Source organism: Candoia aspera, chromosome 13 (genome assembly GCF_035149785.1).
Source record: "Candoia aspera isolate rCanAsp1 chromosome 13, rCanAsp1.hap2, whole genome shotgun sequence".
In the NCBI taxonomy this organism is placed as follows: Eukaryota; Metazoa; Chordata; class Lepidosauria; order Squamata; family Boidae; genus Candoia; species Candoia aspera.
In genome coordinates this window covers 16871797-16893970 of record NC_086165.1, presented here as the reverse complement: position 1 = coordinate 16893970, position 22174 = coordinate 16871797, and the positions used below count along the sequence as shown (strand labels likewise).

The window sequence follows — 22174 nt, the reverse complement described above, 5'->3', positions numbered from 1 at the left end:
TTTTTTCTTCAGCCGCCCTCCTTTGCACTGAACCGAAGAAATGCTACTGATATCAGCTTGCAAACTGCACTGGAAAGATCTGATCCTGCTCATGTTGCTGGCTTCTCTGGTCACATGAGCACCAGTTATCTTTAGAAGGAGGTATTTATACACAGAGCATGCAAGCATACCTTAGCCGCTCAAGCCAACACAGAACGGTAGAAATTACAGGGGGTGCCTCTTTGTCCTTGGCCACACGCTTATAGATGGACTAGTGAGAAAGCGATCCCGGCAACGAGACGATGAGTGTGCAGATCCAGGTGGAGGATACGTTTTTCTCCGTGGACAAGGCTCTTTTGATGGAACACAGTGAATATTTCCGCGCTCTCTTCCAGTCAGGCATGAGGGAGAGCACGCAAAAGGAGATCCAGATCAGGAATCTGAGTGCTGCTGGATTTTTCATCATGCTAAACGTCCTGGAAGGAGAGCATCCTATCCTGAGCTGTGAGGAAAACCTCAAGGCCGTGGAATGTGCCTCCTTCTTGCAGGTGAAGGCCCTGGCCAAGTATCTGATTGCATCCATCAATTCTGACAACTGCATCATCCTATACCAAGCTGCTGCAATGTTTGGCCTTCTGGACCTTTTCCATAGGACTGCCCTATACATAAGAGATAGCTATTCTGATCTGGAGGAATATCTGGACTGTCTTTCTCCAGATCTTTTGGATTATGTAGAGTCTCTTCTCCCCAGTCGCTTTGTGGCTGTGGGAGCTCACACACCCACTTTCGAGTTTTTGGAGGATGTCTCACGAACCATTTGCTACCTGGATGAGGAAACCAACACCTGGAGGACACTTTCTTATTTACCACTCACCGCCAGCACCTTTCTAGCTGGCATGACAACCCTAGATAACAAAATTTACATTGTGGGTGGGGTCTATGGGTACCACAAGCAGGTTGTGGACCACAGTTTTTGTTATGATCCAGTAACCAACATCTGGAGTGAATTTTCTAGTCCTCAGCAACTTCGGTATGATGTCACCCTGACAGCCCTGGAAGATAATCTTTATGCTATTGGTGGTGAATTTGGGAAAACGCCACTGAAATCAGTAGAAAAATTCAACCTATCAACCAACAAGTGGAACTTTCTTTCAGATCTGCCACAACCAGCAGCGGCTGCACCCTGTGCCCAAACAATGGGACGTATCTTTGTTTGTTTATGGAAGCCTCTTGACACCACAGTCATCTATGAGTATCTGTCCCAGAAGGATGAATGGCTTCCCATCTCAACACTTAACCGGCCTCAGAGTTATGGCCATTGTATGGTGGCTCATAGAGACAATCTCTACATCATGCGCAATGGGCCCTTTGATGACTTCCTGCGATGTATGATAGACTGCTTCAATCTCACTACGATGCAGTGGACATCTTTACCTGGCCAGTACATGAACAGCAAAGGAGCACTCTTCACTGCAGTCATCAAGGGGGACACTGTTTACACAGTCAACAAGATGTTAACCTTATTGTACACCATAGAGGACAGCACATGGAAATTCAAAAAGGAGAGAGCTGGTTTCCCAAGAAGTGGTTCTCTGCAAACCTTCCTTCTCAGGTTTCCAAGAACAGATCACAGGATTGCAACGTAAATGTGGCAACTCCATGGATTATTTAGTGGTGGCCATCTAACATCACATCTGGACTTTTCTGGTTAGTCTACTTTTTAAATTTTTCCAGACTTCCTGAGATACAGCCAGATCAAACCAAGTGTTATGAGATCATGATGGTTCATGCAGAGTGAACAAAGTCCCGAGAAGATGCTCAGGGCAAACTTCAGCAATTGCAACAGAAACCACGGTCTTATCTTCTTGGTACTGTAGCTAGGCTTGAGGCATTATGAATGGTGAACGATGGAGTTTTCACCTATCCATTTGGGGCAACAAGATTATCCTGATAGGCCAGGCCTTTGTAGAGGTGTAGACCTGCAAGAGAAGAAGCCACTAATACATCAGAAGGCCGGGGATGCCCAGGAGAGGAAATATGGAGAGAGAGAGGCATCTAGGTACGTTTGGAATATGGTCTCCTGAAATTCAGGACAGATTATTGGCCCTATTTGTTTAGCCCCATCACCTGGTCAGCAGAAGCACCTACTGCTTTGCTGGCTAACCCTGACTGGGCTCATGCAACACATTTAATCTGCTTGTTGAATTAATCCCTTTTCTAGGCATGCATAATAATGAGTCATAAATTAACCAAACGCTGGGTTTGCACAACTCACTTAAAAATGAAATTAAAATTAACCAAATTTAACATATGTGGAGATGCAGTTCTCTTTTCCTGGCCTGTTTAAGTGTTTTATCTGAACTTTAAGCTTCTTATAGCTTAAGGCTGCAGCCAGGTTCATACTACACCGTGGAGGTACCTAGAACATTTGAAACCAGCAACTACTGATCTCCATTTAGCATGTAGTGCAAAACTCAGCTGAATCGTCACATAGGAAATGCCCTGGGATAATCCACACTCTCAGTCCAACTACTTCTGTCTTCTCTACATGGACACTCTGAATCTTTCTGGGGATATTTCCAGATGCTGCCAACGATGCTAGGGGTTAATCCTGAGACTTTTCCTGCCAAACATATCTTGTACCCCTGAAGGACACTGAGAATAAGACCTCAGCATTGCTAAATGGGTTTTTGCAGAGAAGAGACCTTTCTTCCTAGACTGGAGTAAGCATCTCTTGACATGTTCTCCAGATGGAAGGATGAAAGGCCTAAGTAGATGAGAAAATGCCTTCTATAGTCAGACCACAAATCTATTTGTCTCAGCAGTGGATGCAGCTGTCTTCACAGGCAGGAAACTTTCCCGACTTTACCTGGGGGATTGAACCAGTGACCTTCTGTCAGTCCTTTGCCTCTGCTGAAAGGTGAAATGGATTAACTGCCCTGGATTCTCACCAATGAATCCCACCAACACTAACACACCACTTTTAGAGCAGGGAGAGTTTCAGGCATTTTAACCAGACCACGGGAAACATAAAATATTAATCCTTTAATTCAAAAATGCACCAGAAAGAAACTGGCTAAACTTTTGGGAAAGTTAAACCTGTTTTATTCCTTTTGAATGCAGCATTGGACTTAAATTCCATGGGAAGTATTTAAGTCTCGTTGCTTCAGAGGAAAACACTTGTCCTTGCATGGCGTTGGGAGTCTCTTGCCAAGATTGTTCCTTCAGCTAGCAACCCCTGTTTCCTGTGGTGATATAAACAAGTTCTGTGTATGTGTTTATAGAATTTATATTCTCAGCAATTAAAGCTGAGACAGGCTATAAATAGACCCTTGGTAGGGGATTAGTGCCTTCAAAATAAGTACAGATTGAGCCAGTTTGGAGATGAATTTAAAAAGAATTTATTCTTTTGCACCAAATGATTTTTGCTCAACCCAGATGGTCTTCTTTAAAGAGCATAGTTAATTCTATCACCTTCTAATGCAAGGGTAAAACTCTAATCATGTGCTTTGCCAAAAGGTAAATAAGAGGTGAGAGGAATCTAGCCATGGCATGAAACATTTCCATGGGAATCTGTAAGACAGGCTTGCTAGTGAAACGTGTAACAGCTAGACTGTTTTGAAGTCAACTATTTGAAAATCTGGGGTCCGAAAGCACTGCTTGTGTTATGGTGATTGGAGTCACACTAAGCTATCACCAGCCATAAATGGTCATTAGCTAATTCACACAAGGTACTAACCAACAGACCACAGCTTACAGACCACTATGGCTCCATTCAGACAATACACAGGGCCGATTTTAGGCAGATTACATTAAGGTTTGTTTAGTCCAAAGGGTGATGGATCCATCCCAGGATGCCTGGAAGCTAAACGTATTGACTCAGCTGTGTCCCACCCAAGTTGCCCTTTTGCAGTAATTCAGAAAGACACTGGTAAATGGCATCCACTCTTACCAAAATTCAAAACACACACAGACACACACACAGACACACACACACACAAACCAGCAACGGTGTACGTGCCATTTTATTTGAGAAAAGCATGATGTTTTAGGGGTCTACAGATCTACAAATGGTGTGTGTTTCCTCCTGTGACATTCAGCCAAATATGGACTTTTCTGTTCCTGCTTCCTTTGTTTATGAGATGCACCTGCTTTTTGACTGGATGGAAAATGGTACCCGAGAAGCTGCTAACTAACAACCGTATTGCAGGGAAAGATAGTCATTTCTATTCACGGCGGTAATGAAGAAAAAAGAGTAACTTTAACAATCCTCTCATTTTATTTCAAGGAAGTATTTGTGCTTGGCTGTAACAAGCTTAGGGTTTGAAGTCTCAACACAGTCAGGAACCTCTTTTTCAAGACAGAGCTAGGTGGAAATAAGACTGCAGGAGGCTTGGGATACCTCAGTACAGAATGGGATTGATCACCTTTTCAATTACCCCAAACAGAAATATTTTTACATGCCCCATTAAATTTCATTTCTATCTATCTATCTATCTATCTATCTATCTATCTATCTATCTATCTATCTATCATCTATCTATCTATCTATCTATCATCTCATCCTAAAATCTTGTGAAACGTGTCTTTGCCAAAATCCATGTGAGAAACAGACATTTCCCAAGATTTGATGTTCTTAAGATTTTGGCTTCTAAAATTTATTTATTTTAGGGAGCTGTCTAGGAGCATGGAGTAAGTATGTGCTCTGCTGCTGACAGCTCTGGGAAGTTGGTCCCATTGAACAGTCTGCAGGGAGAAGAGACAGGAGCAGACTGTTCAATGGGACCAACTTCCCAGAGCTGTCTTCCCCACGTGCTATACACACAATGAGCTAAAACAGGGGCAAGCATTCTACAGCCATCCAGATACTGCTGAATTACAACTCCCAGCATCTCTCACCATTGAGCCATACCATCTGGTGCTGCTCAGAGTTGCAGTTCAGCAAATATCCAATGGCTCACAAATTGCTTACCCTTGATTTAGTGTTTAATCCAAAGAACAGGGCTTGGTTGCTTAGCTGCATGGATCAAGTCCTTATCTCCCTGCATGGACTGATGTTCCATAAAAAGCCAACATCTGCTGAAGAACAGACAATGTGGATATGCACTTAAACAAGTGTAAGACAATGCCTGGTTTCACTTAGCCTGGGTCTAGCCTGCATAGCCCTGATCAGACAATAGCAAAATTAAGTGCCCAAGAAACTGGAAAATATTGCAGTGTTGTTAAATGATCAAAGTATCCCATTCCACATTCACTGGGGGAATAATTAACATCATCAGGAACAGGTTGCATTTGTAAGAACCACATCTGGTACAGCCAGAAAAGATTGTTACTGTACTTACCTGATTCTATTCCTTACTTCTCTGTTGTTGTTTTTATATACATTTTTCTTTTTCTTAAAATATTTAAGTGTTGGCTTAAAATGTTAGATAATAATAATGAACAAAGCCTTTCAGGCATCGTACGAACCAATTAGAATCAAGTCTTTCATGCTCGTTTGTACATTCCTATGTTCATCCAGGGCTGGTTCGCTAACAAGGGGCTTTTTAAAAAAATGATTAGAATACATCAGAGAGGGTTAGCTTCCCAAATGGTGATTAAAGAGGATCATAAGATAAATTTTTGAGATAATACAATCTTTACCGACGAATTTTTTTTTAGAGTAATAGAGAATCTCTCAATAAAGATCAGATAGAGCAATAAATAGGTTATAAGTTACCATGGTTCTTCTGGTATCAACTCTAATCTCTTTTGGGCAATGGAAATGTCAGAGCTTCAGCAACATGGCCTTATACCAACTTTGAGAATATAGTTTTGAGAAGGAAGATGGTGAAATGAGCTTCATGCCCTGCTCAGACATTGCCCGAAAACATCTGGCTAGCCACTACTGAAAATGACGTGCTGGATTACATGGGCTTTGTCTGATGCACTAGGTCAGTCTTTTTCAACCTTGGCAACTTCAAGCTGGGTGGACTTCAACAGGGCTGGCTGGGGAATTCTGGGAGTTGAAGTCCACCCAGCTTGAAGTTGCCAAGGTTGAGAAACACTGCACTAGGTTCTTACATTCAAAGCCTGCCCTAGTAGCAATGTGCAGATTGGGCCCACTCTTGGGACCTCAAGGCTTGCTTGCTGGGCCTGGAACACATTCATTGGCTTCGTGTCATGAGCTCCTCGAGGGCCCGATCTCGGTGGTTTTCACACAACAGGAGGACCTCTTTGATGTCAGCTTGCTGGAAACCCATGTCGTTGAACTGTGCTAAGAGGCGAAGGAATTCTGCTGCCTGCCGTGGGAAGGAAGCATAGGAAAAACGAGACGGTCAATGGGAATGAACAGTGCATTTCCATGAATGCTCTGAAACTCCCCTAAGAAACAGACCAAGTTTTATAAAATCATGGGGACTAGAGCCTTCAGTATCCAGAATAACAGAACATGACATATGAGGCTGTATCTTGCCAGGACTACCAATCTGTATCGCAATACCAGCTGCTAGACAACAACTAGCGTTTTATGAGCAGGGAACTGATCGGTATCATCAATGAGCTATCAAGAATTCTAACGCAAGTGTCCTAACAGTCAGAAATCACGCTGAGACGAGGAGTAGGTCTCTAGTGTTTATTACTGCTACATTAAACAGAATCCTAACAAACTGAAGAAGCGTGGGAAAACCCCAGACAGATAAACCCCGAAAGTTAAGGCGGGTCTGATCTGTGTCTCTTTGAATGGCTGCTTAATTCCTCAGTACTACGCATGCGTTTTCCACCCTGGATAGAGGCCCCCTCCTGCTCGCCATCAGTACTCATGACATCAAGCATGGAAAAAACTCAGCCAGCATGGCCAAAAGTAAGGGATGCTGGCAACTGGGTTTCAGCAACTAATGCTGTGCCCCTCCCCACAAATATCCTGCATTGTATTTCTAGCATTCCCATGGTACATGGGAACCAGCAAGTTTTCTGAAAGACCTAACCTTTTGCAAGATTAGAATAGCACTTTTTAGAGCTAGATTTAATATCCTCCCATCAGCACTCCTGCCACCTGTCCTCTGTGCCCCGATCAATGCACATTTGAGGACCTCATGACAGTGCGACAGAACGCAGTTAATGTTGCCAGTTTCTGGGCAAGATCGGTTTAACTTTTATATATTTTAACTTTCACATCTTATATTTTAAATTCTCGAAGCGAATATTTGTAGCTCAGGGTTGAACTGTGGAGTCCTTGGTGCTCTCTGAGCCTTGTTGTTTTCTTGCAGACGTTGCATGGCCAGACTAGGCAACATCTTCAGTGCGAGGAGGGAGTGGGCCTTGCTCTCGGTTTATATACCGTGCAACGTCTGCAAGAAAACAACAAGGCTCAGAGAGCACCAAGGACTCCATTTTAAATTCTGTGTTTTACAGTACGCCTTATTTTAATTGTGATGCTTCTGACATGAATAAATAAATAAATAAATAAGCACTCCTGCAAGGTAGGTATAATAAAACCCCCTTAGCAAAGAGAATTTGTACATGTGGCAATAAGGAGGTTGAAAACATATCTCATGTTTTATTACGCTGCAAATATTACAGGGATATCAGATCAATATACGTTTACCCCCTAATAGAAAGATTTCCAGGGAGACCAGATAGTTTTTATGAGAACCATCTTCTTCAGGACTCAAAACAAGCCATCACATGTGCAGTAGCTAAATTTGTGCTGCCGCAGTGATAATAAGGCAAAACCGGTTAAAGAAGTAGGGATTTTTGCTTACTTTTCTATTTTATCAATATTTTGTTTAGGTATCTTTTAATAAATTTCTGAGGATATATTTTACAATATAGTATTAATATATTGGATCTACTAATGTGAAGGTAAATAAATATGTCATTATTATAATAGGGATCTATAGATTATAATTGTTTTAATATACAGTGGTCTATATGTAATTGTACTCATTTAACTTATTTTGATTTTATTTGCTGTTTTTATTAATTTTATGTTGCTGGGCATTGACCAAATAAACATTATTACTTACTTACTTACTAGTATTCCCATGAAAAAGAATCTGCTTTCAACTTAGGGCATCTCTGAACCATTACCTTCCAACCATCTGCAGCCTCCCTGGCGTCTCACACTTCCATTACGTTCAGAAGATGTCCTCTCATGGCGCTTCTGCACTTTGAGAAGAGTGGGCAGCCAGAGAGGCTGCAGAATGATGGAAAGACGCAAGATAAAAAACCATGCCCACCAGTAGAAATCCCCTCCAATACTTCCTAATAATGCCACCTTTAGAACTTCATCAAGTCACTTTGGAAGCAAGCCTCAAGCGCTTTGTCAAGGAGCTAGAAAAACTGCCTCCATGGCTTCCCATCCTGTGGCAAAGGCCATTTCTCCCAAAATCGTTGCTTTCAAATTTCTCCCAACAGTGGTGAGGCCAGAGGCTGATTTTTTCCCATCTCCCCAGGTAATTTTTAAAAAGTAGTGGTTCAAGCTTGGTTCTTTTCTGCTTCTGTTTCCTTTCTTTTCTACATGTTACGGGATCATTTTTCGGGAGCCGTTTTGGAGTGGCCATTCTTTTTCTTAAAAAAGAAACTGTGCAGACGGGGACAGCCACCTTCCTTCATCAGTTCGACCGATACTGCGCTGTAAGCAAAGGCAGGTGATCACTTTCCCACAAAAGTTGGGCTCTGACCTTTTTCTCTGAGTTCTGGAACATTTCCATTGCTTCCACCACCTGTGCCTCTTCATGACCCTGTTTCAGAAGTTTATCGCAGGCATTGAGATAACTGAGGAACTGTTATGCGAGAGCAGAAGAGATGGGAGCAGTGTTAATTAACCAGGCACAATTTCAGCAAATAGGCATTAACCCACCTCCTGAATCAGGACATTTCCCAACCATTCTCCCTTACTTTGCAGAACCAGTGGTTTGATCTAGAACCCTGGGATCACCACTTGCAAAGGCAAGCAGATCCATGCAGCCACACTAGTCATGGCAGCCTCCCCACCCAAGTAATTCTATTGGTCACAGCATGCTGAGGATAATGGGAATCACAGTCCAATACATCTGGAGGGTACCATGCTGACTATCTGACCAAGCCTGGGAAGCAGGCAAAAGGGGATCAAGATTTCAGTCTCAGGAAGGCAGATTCCAGTTGAATGTTAGAAAAAAAAAACTTCTGGAGTGTAAAAGCAGTTCAGCCGTGGAAGCTGCGACCTGGAGAAATGATAGGGTCCCCCTTTTTGCATGTGTATCTTTTAAGAATACTTAAATTTGGATTCTCCCAATAAGCCGAATTCTCCGAATTAGTTCCTTTCAATGTGACGATTCCATGAAAACTCCTCATTTTCCAGGAATCGTGTTTGTGGTTCACGGACAGCCTAACTTTCCTCATGATATTTTTATGAATACAAAATGAGAAAGGGAGAACTAGATATGCTGTGCTGAGCTCTTTTCAAGAGAAGGTGGGATAACCGCTCTCTTTGCAAAACAATTTGCCTTCCACTGGAGCATGTGGCTTTGATTAAAAAAAGGGATTTCTCCCAGACTAACTCTAAAAAGACTGGAATACATGCAAAGCCGCTGCTGTGGAGAAAGGAGAGCCGATGGGTAGTGGCCATCAACAAGAGTTTTGGGAGCACAGATGCAGAATCACCAAGTCACACTCAACAACAACTTTTATTTGCTAGCTCCACTAGTGATCAATTTCACATTTTTTACTATTTCCCTCTAGTTCCTATGCAACAGTGCTTATGTACAATTCTTTCCTAGAAGTTTTTTAATGCTTTGCCTTCAAGTCAATGTTGACTCCTGGCAACTGCCTTGGCTAGTCCCTAGTTTTCTTGGCAAGATTTTTGGAAGTGGTTTGCCCTTGCATTCTTCCTAGGGTTAAGAGAGAGTCACTTAGAACAATACTTCATGCATATGATTGGAACTGTCACCTAATAAATTTATTTCTGGTCTTCAAGGTGTTGTAAGTCTCTTCTGTCTTTTTTTAGCAGAAAAAAGCATGAAGCACATTTCAAATACATAATCTTGACTACAGAATATCAGAACCAGCAGTATCAGAATTAAGTTCCAGCAAGCCATGGCTGGCATGGAGAAACACTTTCTAAGCCTTGTAGTTCTGAAGAAAAGCTCCGATGTTTCACTGTTGGGATCATGTAAAGTAAACATTTGGCCTTCACGTAAAATTTTAACAGGTAGGGAAAAGACTAAAACAACAATAGGAAACCTGCAGAAGCTTTATAAGTGATTCAGTGGCTTCACAATAGCTGAATGAGCTTCATACATACAGGCTGTGTTTGTATGTCAAATTAATCTTCAGTTGTTGAATAAGCCATGTTTGGCAAGGTTCACCCAAATGGACTAAGGTCTAAAATATGCCTACTGAAGTGTGAGGAATCTGAAGACCAGCATATTAACTGATATAAATCTAATCACTGCTTCTTGAAATTCTCTCTCTGTCTGTCTCTCTCTCTCTTTACAAATTCCATCCAGCTTTTCATTGCAAAGATAGATGAAGCTAAGGCTGCTCAGTTGATAGATGTCTCTCCAGATCTAGAAAAGCTTAACTCGGCACCTTGGGAGAGGCAGAATTCTCCTTATGGCTTTGAGAAATTGACACTGTCATGGAAAAGCTTAGGATTATTTTTGACTTCTTTCTTGGAGAACTGGCTGCATATTTCCCCAAAGCATTTCCCTTTAAATACCACAGGGGCCATTCATCCCTTGGGAATCCGTGATTGGCCAGAAAAGTTCTCCGTCCTATTTTTAAAACCCCGTTTCCATGAAAACGGCACATTCCTCCAGGTCTGAAATGGGTACAGCTGGTGAAGGGACCCAGCGATCAGCCCTCAGATCAATGCTTGCACACGACTCCACCCTCAGTCCCAGAACTGGTGGATAAGTTGTGGGAAAGCTCCTGTGTCTCATTCTGGGAATTGGGAATTAAAAAGCAGCCTTAAATTCAATGGCTGTTGAGGGGGCCAAACATGTGAAAATTAAACGTGGCAAAAATAAATAGCATTATAAGATAAATGATGTTGATATTGGAGAGGAATAATTATTAGAAGGCTAAGGAGAATTTAAGAACACCCAAAGTGTACAGCTGTTAGGTTAGCTTAGCTCTTTCCCCTTTAATTGCAATCTTGCTTTTATATTTGTTTTCAATCGAGTGGGATCGGCATCATTTTGAGGGGCATGCAAATTGTTTTTGGGTCAAAATGTTCTGACCTTGGAACATTGCCCTTTTGTTGCATGATAGCAGAATTAAAAATTAAACTGTCCCTTCTGCAACAACACATTTGGTGAAATTTCTGCACTTCTAGAAGATGTTAATATAAATAATAAGTATAAATGTAAATCATATGAACGCAAAGATGACTCTGGTAAAGGCGACATTTGGAGAATCTGACTTTGGATGCAGGTTTATTTGTAAGTGTGTGAAAATATGCCCCCTTGAATGCAAGGCCATCGGCTGCCTTCACCAGGAAGAAGACCTGGCTTCTAGCCCCATTTTCCTAGCCCCAGAGCCTCCCAAAACGTTTATTGATTATGCTTTTGACCATGCTATTAATGTTGGTCACCAATTGATTGTTGCAAACCACCACAACCCAGCTTGGCTGGGGGTTGTGCAGTATGTATGTTTGGTAAATATAGACATACATAAAATTGCACTACCAAAATGTAATGGCAACACTGATGATTTTTGATCTATGCTTTGGGTGACAAACCAGAAGTGCCTGCAGGAAGGTGTCAAAAAAGTCAAAATGGTGGCCATGGCCATGCAATCAAAACCCCTCTCTCTTTTTACATATGTTGCCCATCTTAGCTTTGTTGACACACACACACACACCCCAGTTGCATTACATCTCTACAAGGTTTAATGCATTATTGTTGTTGTTGTCATTATTTTGAAGAGCTTAGATTTTATGTTCCGATAAGGCTGAGGGAAACTGACTAACCCAAGTGAGTTTCCATGGCTAAGAACTGCTCCACAAAATCTTCCAAGAATGAGCCAGCAATGTTGTTCCTAGCACTTGCAGAGTCATCACATCAGAGGCCACACCCCCACTGGGCCTCAGAGCCCTCTCCCCAAAATGTGGCACCATAGGAAAAGCATTCTCAACTCTGCCCTAAGCCCAAGTTCAAAAGTCTTTGGCCAACCACCAATTTGAAACAAAAGTGTGACCAGTCTGTCCAGCATCTGGGTGGGCAAGGAAGGAGGTACTAGAGAGAAAAATACATGAAAGGGATGGTCCCACCCAACATATAATGTAGTCTTTATTTCTGAGGAAGTTCTTCAGCTTGACTTAACAGTCTGGAAGCACCTTCCCCAGCTTTGAGGGAGGAATTTAGCCCAGTCCTATCTGGAGATGTGAAACTGAACCCCAGATCCTCTGCAGATCCTCTTCATTCTTTCCACTTTTGACAATCAGGTGAACCCATAACAGCCTGCTGGAATCAGCGCTGCGTCACCTGGAGAGGACACACCTTCTCTCACACCAACAAAGAGTTCCCCTGTGTGGGAACCAATCCTAGTTTTGTCTGACCTGTCCTAAGCTTTGTCTCCCAGTCTTCTGCAGAGCAAGGATCGCTCGCCGTATTGGATAACCCAAGGCTAAAATTGGTTCAATGAGGTCACGCTCCTCTTGGCTGAGCACCGAGAGCAGATCAGCTGTGGAGTCAGGATGAGCTCTGTAGGGACTCAGAGGTCGCTGGACCGCCGGAGGGCGCGGGAGGCAGGAATATGGGCTGAGAGACTGAATAAATAAATAAATAAATAAATAGAGCAATTAATGTCAGTTAATGTGCAGGAATCTTTATTAGCATTCTGGTCCTGCATGAGACTCTTTGAAAGGATTTTGTTCTCCTCTGGTATATGTGCAGGAATTGTGGGTACACCAAGGCACTACAACTTTTTGTCATATTAAAATTAATTCAGCCCAACCATAGGGCGAGCCAGGAAAATTCCCACAGTGAGAACAATCTCCCCCACCCCCACACCTATTAACATCCTGTTTTCATTTCTGTTTTTCTGAAGCTTTTTCAGAACCATCCTGATTTGGAATAACAATTATTATGTTTCCAGGGAGATGACAAAGGCTAGTAGAACAACAATGAAGCCAAGAAAGTTGTGTCCTGGGAAATAAAACACTGAAACTTTAAACTTAAAATGACATCTTCATATCATTCAAAGATATGCTTGATGTGCTGTTCAGAAGCTTTTCCCTTGGTGAAGTTGTCAGATGGTGGTGAAGCCCTTCCATGACTGCTTTCCTGTAAGCATAATTCAAACCCTCTCTTAGGCTGTCTCTGGCTATGATAGTCATGGTACATTATCCCCAGCATTTTGTGCAGTTGGCATCAGAATATTAGTTGCTGGAAATACATAAATGGGAAGGGTTATTCAGCTCTTGGTCTGCATGTGGACTGTGTGGTGGACTTCTGATTTCATCCCACCAAGGCTCTTTTTAGGAACACTTCTCACATGTCCCAGGACCCCACCAAATTGACTTGGCTGGAGCCCATAGTATAAGTTCAGTCTAAACCATTGCGAATTTATACAGCAAAGGCTGTAAAACATGTGGATAATATAATAGAAAATTCAATTTCATTTGGTCTGGACACCTCTAAGAATGTTTAAGAGTTGTTGCTGGAGTTGCAATTGAGAAATTGGAACATTAACTTATATGGTCTGGACTTGTCTGACTATTGCTACATTTTGGGCTGAGATCCATAGGATTGTTAACATGAATTTAGATTGATCTTGGTTGGTTAAAGAATGGTTATGTTTTGCTTGGCTATATCCCCAGCATTTGGAATCTATCAAGACATCAAGAACTGTGGATCTTTTGTGCATGGGAGACAGCCAAAATAATTATTACACAACAGTTGGAAGGGCAAATAGGTACCTGACTTGCAGCAATGGATTTCTGATATGGGCATTTGAGTTACAGTACTTTGATTTTTATATGAAAAAGGGCAAGGAAGGGGAATGAGCAATTCAATCGACTTCTAAGGGTAGTTCTGTACAGGAGATAAATTTCCAGACCTTTTCTCTCTGTTCTCCTTAGACAGGTCTGTCTATATAATCTGTTTCTGGGTGGTGGAGATACATGCAACCAAATGAATTCCATTTCCCTTGATAACATATTTCAAATTTCTAATATGCACTAGGAAAAAATAGTGGAAGAATTTTACAGAGAGTGACATTTGCAAAACAGCATTCTTTAAAGAAAGCAAGCCAAGGACCTTTGCACAAATCAAATCTTAAAATGCAAACTCTATAGGTGTTTAGATCCTCTCCCTCCCTCTCTCTCTCAAATACATAAATAATATATTATAGGACTGAAGCATTAATTCATTTATTCTTTATTTATCGGCTTTGTTAACCGGGCTTCAACAATTGCATCCCAAAGAACTCTTCCATAAATCTTAACAGCCATTCATTCAAATTAACAACAATCAACGCAGCCAAATGCTCATCAGATAAGCCACACGAAACAAATCCTCAACAAAATGAAAACAAAACCTTTTGAATGATAGGACTTACATTGAATTAAAACATTCCGTTCCACTCATTCTCCATGCTAAACTGACAAGAGTCCATGAGAGTTTCACCATACAAAGATTGTATCGTTTGGAACAGACAAATGATGTTTATATTACCTTAACTCACTCTAGTTCGATTCTTGCCTCATTCCAACTATCCTACAGATAATTAAGCTACTTCCCTTAGGGATATTAAATGTCATAATAACATGAACAAAAAATAGGGATCTCCAATAGAATTTTTAGCATATACAGAGGGTTGTCAGAGTTATTAGGTGAAAGTCTCAAAAGTTACTCAGATGGTTAATGTGGATGGAGCTAAAATTAAGGCCATCTTAATGCTATCAAAACCATTCCTAGATGATGTGTTGAATAAGTTGTTTCCAGGCATAGCTTAAGAATAAACCCTGCATCTTGGTTGGAATAGGCCAAGGAGGTAAGGACAAATCAACAAGGGAAAGGAAGCAGCTGCTGAATCAGCTCCTGATTTTTTTTCAAGATTCTGAAAAAGCCATCAAAATGCAAAGCCTCTTTGCAACTTTGGGACTTACCTTGTTCGTGGAGTTTTGAAACAGCAAAAGGATAAAGGCTCAGTAATAAAGATGACTCAACAGCAGCTATTTTGCTGCAGAATGAACTCTTAATTAATGGCTTAAAAACAGGAAGCAAAATACCAAGAAACAATATTCCTTTCCCAGGGAGAATTCTCCTTGAATAGCATTAATAGTGACTAGATATGATACATTACAAATTCTCATCCTTCCCTATCATGTGATAATCAACCCACAATATGCATATGTGGTAATGAAGCATACAAAATGAAGCATCCTGAATTTTGCATTGAAGGAATTCCCTAGGTCAGGTGTATCACCCACAGTCACCAAGCTTGGGGTCTGACTTTAACTTCTTTGCATTTGTTTTAAATAATAAATAAATAAATAAATCAGGAATTTGGAATGCTGGAAGGCAAGAGGCCATCCTTAGCAATGTTTGTATTTAGACTAATGCCTCTTAGAAAATAAAAAATGGTAGATGGTCACAGCCCAGTGCTTTATTTGGAATGTGACCCCCAGCTCAAGAAATAAGGCAATGTTACACTGGGATTATTTCGAGGGCTAGAAGGGATGGTAGAAGGCAACTTCACTGGTTTTTGGTAAATGGGTATTTTGTGACAGGTCAAACCCAACAAGCAGCCATTTTGGGGTGCTGAAATGCCATATATGCCCATCGGTCCCCAGTTTGCCCATCTCTGTCTTTAAACTATGTCCAAGTCAGTAACCTTCAAGCCTTTTTAATACGGGTTCTGTCAGGTTCCATATCCAGGCGAGGCTGTAAACTGTAGTTCTCCAGACACTTAATCCTTAGTCAGCTCTTGGCTAGACTTTTCAGAAAGCTCCCATATATCACTTGGATTTTTAAAAAAAATTATATTCCAGAGAAGAATGAAGCTTTAGCACAATGGCTGACTGCTCATAGCAGTGCAAAGAAACCAGAACTTTCATACGTTTATCCTGCAGCGTTTAAGTTTCTTCCTCTTGCCTTGCCAAATTCATTGATACTTGGTGGCCTTGGGCAGTTGAGATGTTTAAACAATGATCCTCTTTAGCCTGGGAACCGCTGGTTTTCACCTTGCCACTTTCAGCTTTCACTGGGTCCCCCTTTAGTACAAACAGTCATTTTGATTATATTTAACCATATATTTGCACAATAGTAGTGATGCTGGATCAGACTGTGATTTAGCCATAATCTCAACCTAGTATCTGAATTTTGAGTAACCTAGGGGCTGGTTCATTCACGCACACAATGTTTATCAACACTGTTTGACACTGCATGATAATCCAGAATGCCCTTTACATTTCCCTCACATCAACTTTAAAGCATTATTTTGCAACATTACTGCATTTGGCTGCTGTTCAGCAGGCTTGAGAAATCAAACAATTTATGTCCATATTTGCAACTAGGCTTCACTTTTGCTAATTTGCACAGATCTGCTTATTTTATGCTGTTTTTTCAGGGAAATCACAAAGTATTCCATTCAAACAAAGACTGTGTCCCTGTGGTGAAGGGGTTGCTAAAACGTTAAGCCATGTTTTGCTATGTTGCCCTTATTATAAAGATGCCCGGTTGCTGCTAATAACCCCCTATCTAGTCAGATTTGTAGGCCATCTGGATTCATTTTATTTAGTTGATGTTGTCTGATCAATGCGATTTTATTTCTCTGAGTGTGGTTACCGTTTCCTTCACTGTTTGTAAAACGTACTTTGACCACATCAGTTTTACAATTAAGTTTTATTACAATTTTTAACTGCTGTCTCAGAATTTGCTTTCCCTTTAATTGGTTAATGACTGTAATAAAATTTATTGCATTATATTGCTTATTTTAGGTAGCTTGGTTTCCCTCTAAACTGCTATCTCTGAATTGTGCTGAAATTAGAATATGAAGTAGGGCCCATAAGCCACTGTGTCAATCCGACCACTTTAAATGCATGGTTTATTAAAAGCATTCGGGGGGGGGGAGACGTTCAGGTCCCAAATCCTGTAATCCTTTAACACTGTGACTCAGGAAGGAGAAAAGGAAGGCAGGAAAGATCGTTACTTACTGCCACAGTAGGCTTATGCTGTTGGAGGGGACGGATGAGCCCCGCGGCATGAAGCAGTCTTGGCTTACAGCAAGAAGTAGGTGGTGGGGTGGGAGTTAAAGTTCTTGCTAAGGGAGCAGGAGAAGTGGGTCCATATCTCAAGTTCCTGCTGCTTCTGGAGTGCTGGTGGAGAGAGAAAGCCTTAGAAACCAAGGCGGATTCTGTCGAGGTTTCATTTAAGGGATGCATGATAGCCATCAACTTCTTCTTGGCTCCTTCCAACTCATTCTTCATGTTGTTTAAAAAAATCATTGATTGCCTCTGCTTGCCCAAAGGTGATTTTGGGCGACTGCTTTCTGACACAGCAGTTAGATGCCCTGGTGAAGTCCTCGGTCTGCTTTGGGGAAGACTTAACAACTGAGGTAGAGTGCTGGGCATTCGTTTGGTGATGGATAAAGGTTCTTCACTATCATGTTCTAAAGAGGGGGCTGAGGAAGATTCCTTGCCTTCTGAACATTCCCGCTCCTCAGGGCACTGGTCCACATTCCCCCTTTTAGTCATCTTCCCTCTTTTCCCAGTGCTGTTGAGCTTCTCACACGTTGTGCCCAGACTCATACATCTTCGGACAGGTGTTGTATCCTTGGCTTTCCAACTTGTTGCCTCATGGCTGTCCGCCATGTTTTCTTTAGAGTCCACCAACAGAAGCCAACAAGGAGGGGCTGTGGGGTACACATTAGCTGTCACGTTAAACCAGGGAATGTCTTGCCGTGAGGCAGAGTCTATCCAGTAGAGGACTTTCTTCTCTAGTGAAAAATCATGCTGTCGAAAGGCAAGAAATTAAATGTTAGTATCTCCCCAGCCAAGCTAAACAAGTAAAGAAGATGAGATGAAATATATAAGCTAATTTCAGATCCAGTGTCACAACATCTGCAGCCTCTCCTTCCCTGAGCCAACTCCTAAACTATATATGTCCATCAAACCCATTGGGGTCATCTTAAAAATATGACTTTGATAAAAACTTAAAAGGAACCATTTTGACTGAGATCTAAATATACCTTGAATTCTGCTATCAACAATAATTATCTTGGAATGCTTACAAGTAGATGATGATGGTTCTAATCCATCCAGTATCTGAAATTCTCCTGGAAGATTAGAATGTTAATGAAAATACTAAAACTTTCTACAGATATTAAAAATGAAAAACAGTAAAACAGCTAATACCATAAAATGCAATTAATAAATAGTGCAGCAAACGCAAACTAAAAATCCACCACTTCAGTGTAGAGTAGGCATCTAAAAGCAATCTGAAAAAGTATTCTGTCTGTATGCATATTCAGAAATTTCTTGAGTAGGCAGGGATCCAATGAATTAATTAATGTTGAACTGTGACTACAGGTAGTCCTCACTTAACGACCACAACTGGGACTGGAATTTCAGTTGTTCAGCGATGCAGTTGTTAAACAAATCCAACCTGATTTTATGACCTTTTTTGTGGCAGTTGTTAAGCAAATCACATGGTTCCCCATTGATTTTGCTTGCTGGAAGCCGGCTGGGAAGGTCAAAAAATTGTGATCACATGACCATGAGGACACTGCAATGGTTGTAAGTGCGAGGACCGTCGTAAGTTGGTTTTTTCCAGCACCATCATAAGCCTGAACCATCACTAAATGAATGGTCATTAAGTGAAGACTACCTGTATGATCCCACCTAACACAAACTTCTTAAGCCAATGATTATAAATGGATCATAACAAAAATTAAGGTTAACTAAATTGAATTCTGCTAATGGAAAGTCAATATATATGAAAATATAAAATGCTAAAGCAGGATAAAATAGTTATACCGAAGCTGTATATATGTGATAATAAAAGAAACTGTTTCAATCTGAAATCTGACTCAGGTTTTCCCTATTACTACAAAGCTCCCAAAATTGGGATATTGCTGCAGCTACATAATTTCCCCGCTTACAATTTTACTCAAACTTCTTTCAGAAAAGAAGTTTGACTTTTTCTTTCGGAAAGCTTTTTAAATTGGATTACTAATTGTTTCAGCTGTTTTCATTGGGTTTTAGCTACTTTTGTTTATTCTTCATACTGTTAGTTCAAATTACTTTTGCCCGTGCGACTGCCCTCTATTGTAGAAAAGCAAATCCCAAATGTTACCATTCTACCTTCACATACCGTCCCACTTCACACTTTCGATGTCCATTTCAACCTGGACTGATAATTAATTTCTTTGGGTTAGGGCTGTGAAGATAAATATTTTCCAGCTGCAAATTCACCCAAATAGACAGCTCCACACACAAAATATTGGGCCACTGAAAATGCCAGTTCTTTCCCTATTTTTGTGTATCAACAGGTTTGGCTGTTTTAAATAAGAAGCATGAGGAACCTAAGCAAATACACACACAAAGTGACATGAAGAGGTGGTTTCTGAAAATCTTCACTATTGTAGCAAACAGGATTTTAAGATGATTTCTGAAGAAGCCTCATTCCAAGAACGCAAGGATGCTCTCTGCTGGTGGGAATGTTCTGAATACAGAACACAGTAGGAAAAAGCACAGGATTGAAATGTTCAGACTCAAGTTTCCAAGTTACTGAAGACTGCCTCTATACAGTGTCAGAAATCTCTTGGCAATAACTGTAACCTAGGATGGGTGATGGACGGATGGATGGGTGAATAGAGACAGACAGACAGACAGACAGACAGACAGAGATGGATGGAGAGAGAGAGAGAGAGAGAGAGAGAGGGATGGATGGATGGATATAAAAGCATTTTATTCTGAAACAGTGCTATGAGGATTGTTATGGAAACACACTTCAAAAAGGCGCAGGAGAAAGTTAATTTTTCGCAGATGGACTTGCATATATAATAGAGAAAAACAAGAAAAATGCACTGCACTGATAACGATCTAGCAATTACATTTTTAGGATTAGTTCAAATACAATATTGCTGCTAAGTGAATGACACTTTCGGCTTGCACAGACTCACATCCACCTCCCCTTGGCAATTCAGCACTCTTTTCTTGATTTTAAGGCAAGCCAAAATAAACTAGTTATTTCAACCCTACAAACTGTGACTGGAGTTGCTCTGCAACTTACAAATAGAATCTGAGATTCTAGTTTTCTGTTTGTTTGTAAATTTGGACAAATGGGAAAAGTAGGCTTTGTTGCCTAGCAGGGAAAGAAAATATCACCATCAAAGACTTAAGAAAGTGCAGGTTGGAGGCTCATTCTCATAAAGGTCTACTGAAACAGCCTCCGTAGTAATGTAGCTCCCCATCGTAAGAGAGGCTTGCAAAATGTTTAGGAACACCAACTTCAATCCTATGGCCAAATAATAAATATCACAGGAGAATTAAATTATTGTATGTACTCAGTTGTATGCATGAACTAGAAAATGTCTTTTGTTCCATAAAGAAAGACAACATGGCTTGGAGGTCTCAAGTGGGTTGTGGTTTGGCCAGACCAGAATCTGATTTGCTCAGGGTTCTGGCCAAGACAAATTCTGGAAGGGTCTGGTGGGGAGAGTAACACAAGACGGGTGAGCCTTGCCCTCCCCAACCACATACTTGGACTGTCACCAGCCTGTTCCCCAATCTTCCCAATGGCTTCCTTGCCTATAGCTGTCATCACGCTTGAATTCAAGAGCAGCATACTCAGCTTACCCCTTTCTAGTGTCTACCGAGTTCCTTCCTTTCCCTTAGCTGAATGCAAGTACAGCATAAGCCTGCTTCTCCCCAATCTTCCTAGCACCTTCTTTCCATGGCCACCAATGGCTTTGCTTTTCCCAGTCTTCCTAGCACCTTCACCACTACACCAAACTGGCTCTCACTGCCATTCTTCTTTTCTTCTTCCTTGTAATTTCTGATGGAAGGGGGAAAGGAGATGGTGGGGTGTGACTGTGTCCATACAGTGTTGCATAGAGAGTATTTACTGTTGCAAATAGTGAAATTCAATCAGTAATTATTAATTCAATTAATACTTTTGTCATGATCCTGCCCTTTGGGGGAACATGGATTCTGTTCAACATATCTCATACATATACATTTACATTTTTGGAGAAAAGTGCCGTCTAGATTGGCTTCAGCAGGAGGTGGCAACCAAAGTTACAAGGAGGGGAAGCTTGGCATTACAAATTATTTGTCTGGTGTGCTTACAGTTTTTTCTGTTACGTTCCTGCTTTTTAGAGGACTTGTCTTAAATTCAGGGTTATCTCCTTTTTCAGTAAATGTGTATCCTTTTATACTCTTGTAATTATAAAGTATAGTAATTGAAAGGAATGAAAGCAATTCATCTATTTACCATCGTGCACATTAGGACCTCAGCACACTTGGGCAGCTCAACCTCAGGGCAGTGGGCAAGGTTGTCTTCTCCCACAGGATCATCCACAAAGCTTATGGTCATTCTGAAAGGTACATCTTCCAAGCCACTCATCGCGTGTTTTATTAGGTTAATCTGATAAAAAGAAAAACAAGAGAGATTTCTTGGATTTCTTCTACAGTCATTCTGTTTCAACTCATCCTCTTTGGGGCTGCTCTGAGGAAAAAAGTTGGCTTGAGGAACCCTCTTGTACAATCTTGCTGAAACACAGTGTTGCATTATTCACTTGGATCACACCCTATGGATAATGCAACCATTAAAATCAAGTTGCCACAAAGAGCAACAAATAAAAGACAACTTTTGCAGATGGCTTCATAAGAACCCACTTCAGATGTTCTGACACTTCCTTATGTTTGGCTGAATGTGAACTAGTCCTGGCATTAGCCAGAATGCAGTGATTACCCAGGTGAGAGATGCTTGAGAAGTAGGGAAAAACGTTGGCAAATCCTCTTTTTGAGCCTCCACCTGCAATGAATGATAACCTCCATCTTCCTCAACCTTCTCTACATTAAGGTGGTTCTCGCTTAACAACCATTCATTTAGTGATGGTTCAGACTTACGGCAGTGCTGAAAACCCCACTTACAACTGGTTCTCACACTTATAATCATCACAGCAACCCCGCAGTCATGTGATCACGATTTGGACACTTGGGAACCTGTTTCACATTTATGACTGTCACAGCATCCCGTGGTCACCATTTTCAACCTTC

General features: G+C 41.2%; 2 protein-coding genes across 2 annotated transcripts; one reads left to right on the top strand and one right to left on the bottom strand.

Moving 5' to 3' along the window:
* Positions 1-281: 281 nt before the first annotated feature.
* KBTBD13 (kelch repeat and BTB domain containing 13) lies at positions 282-2476 on the top strand. Its single transcript, XM_063314375.1, has one exon. It carries the CDS (start codon positions 282-284, stop codon positions 1623-1625), a length of 1344 nt encoding a protein of 447 aa, XP_063170445.1. The 3' UTR covers positions 1626-2476.
* A 3169-nt stretch (positions 2477-5645) lies between these two features.
* Positions 5646-21537, bottom strand: UBAP1L (ubiquitin associated protein 1 like). The gene is made up of 5 exons (XM_063314225.1): positions 21387-21537; positions 17105-17902; positions 12503-12712; positions 8643-8744; positions 5646-6260 (listed from the first exon to the last, which is right to left on the bottom strand). Exons 1-5 carry the CDS (start codon positions 21516-21518, stop codon positions 6126-6128), a joined length of 1377 nt encoding a protein of 458 aa, XP_063170295.1. The 5' UTR covers positions 21519-21537; the 3' UTR covers positions 5646-6125.
* Between the last annotated feature and the right edge of the window lie 637 nt (positions 21538-22174).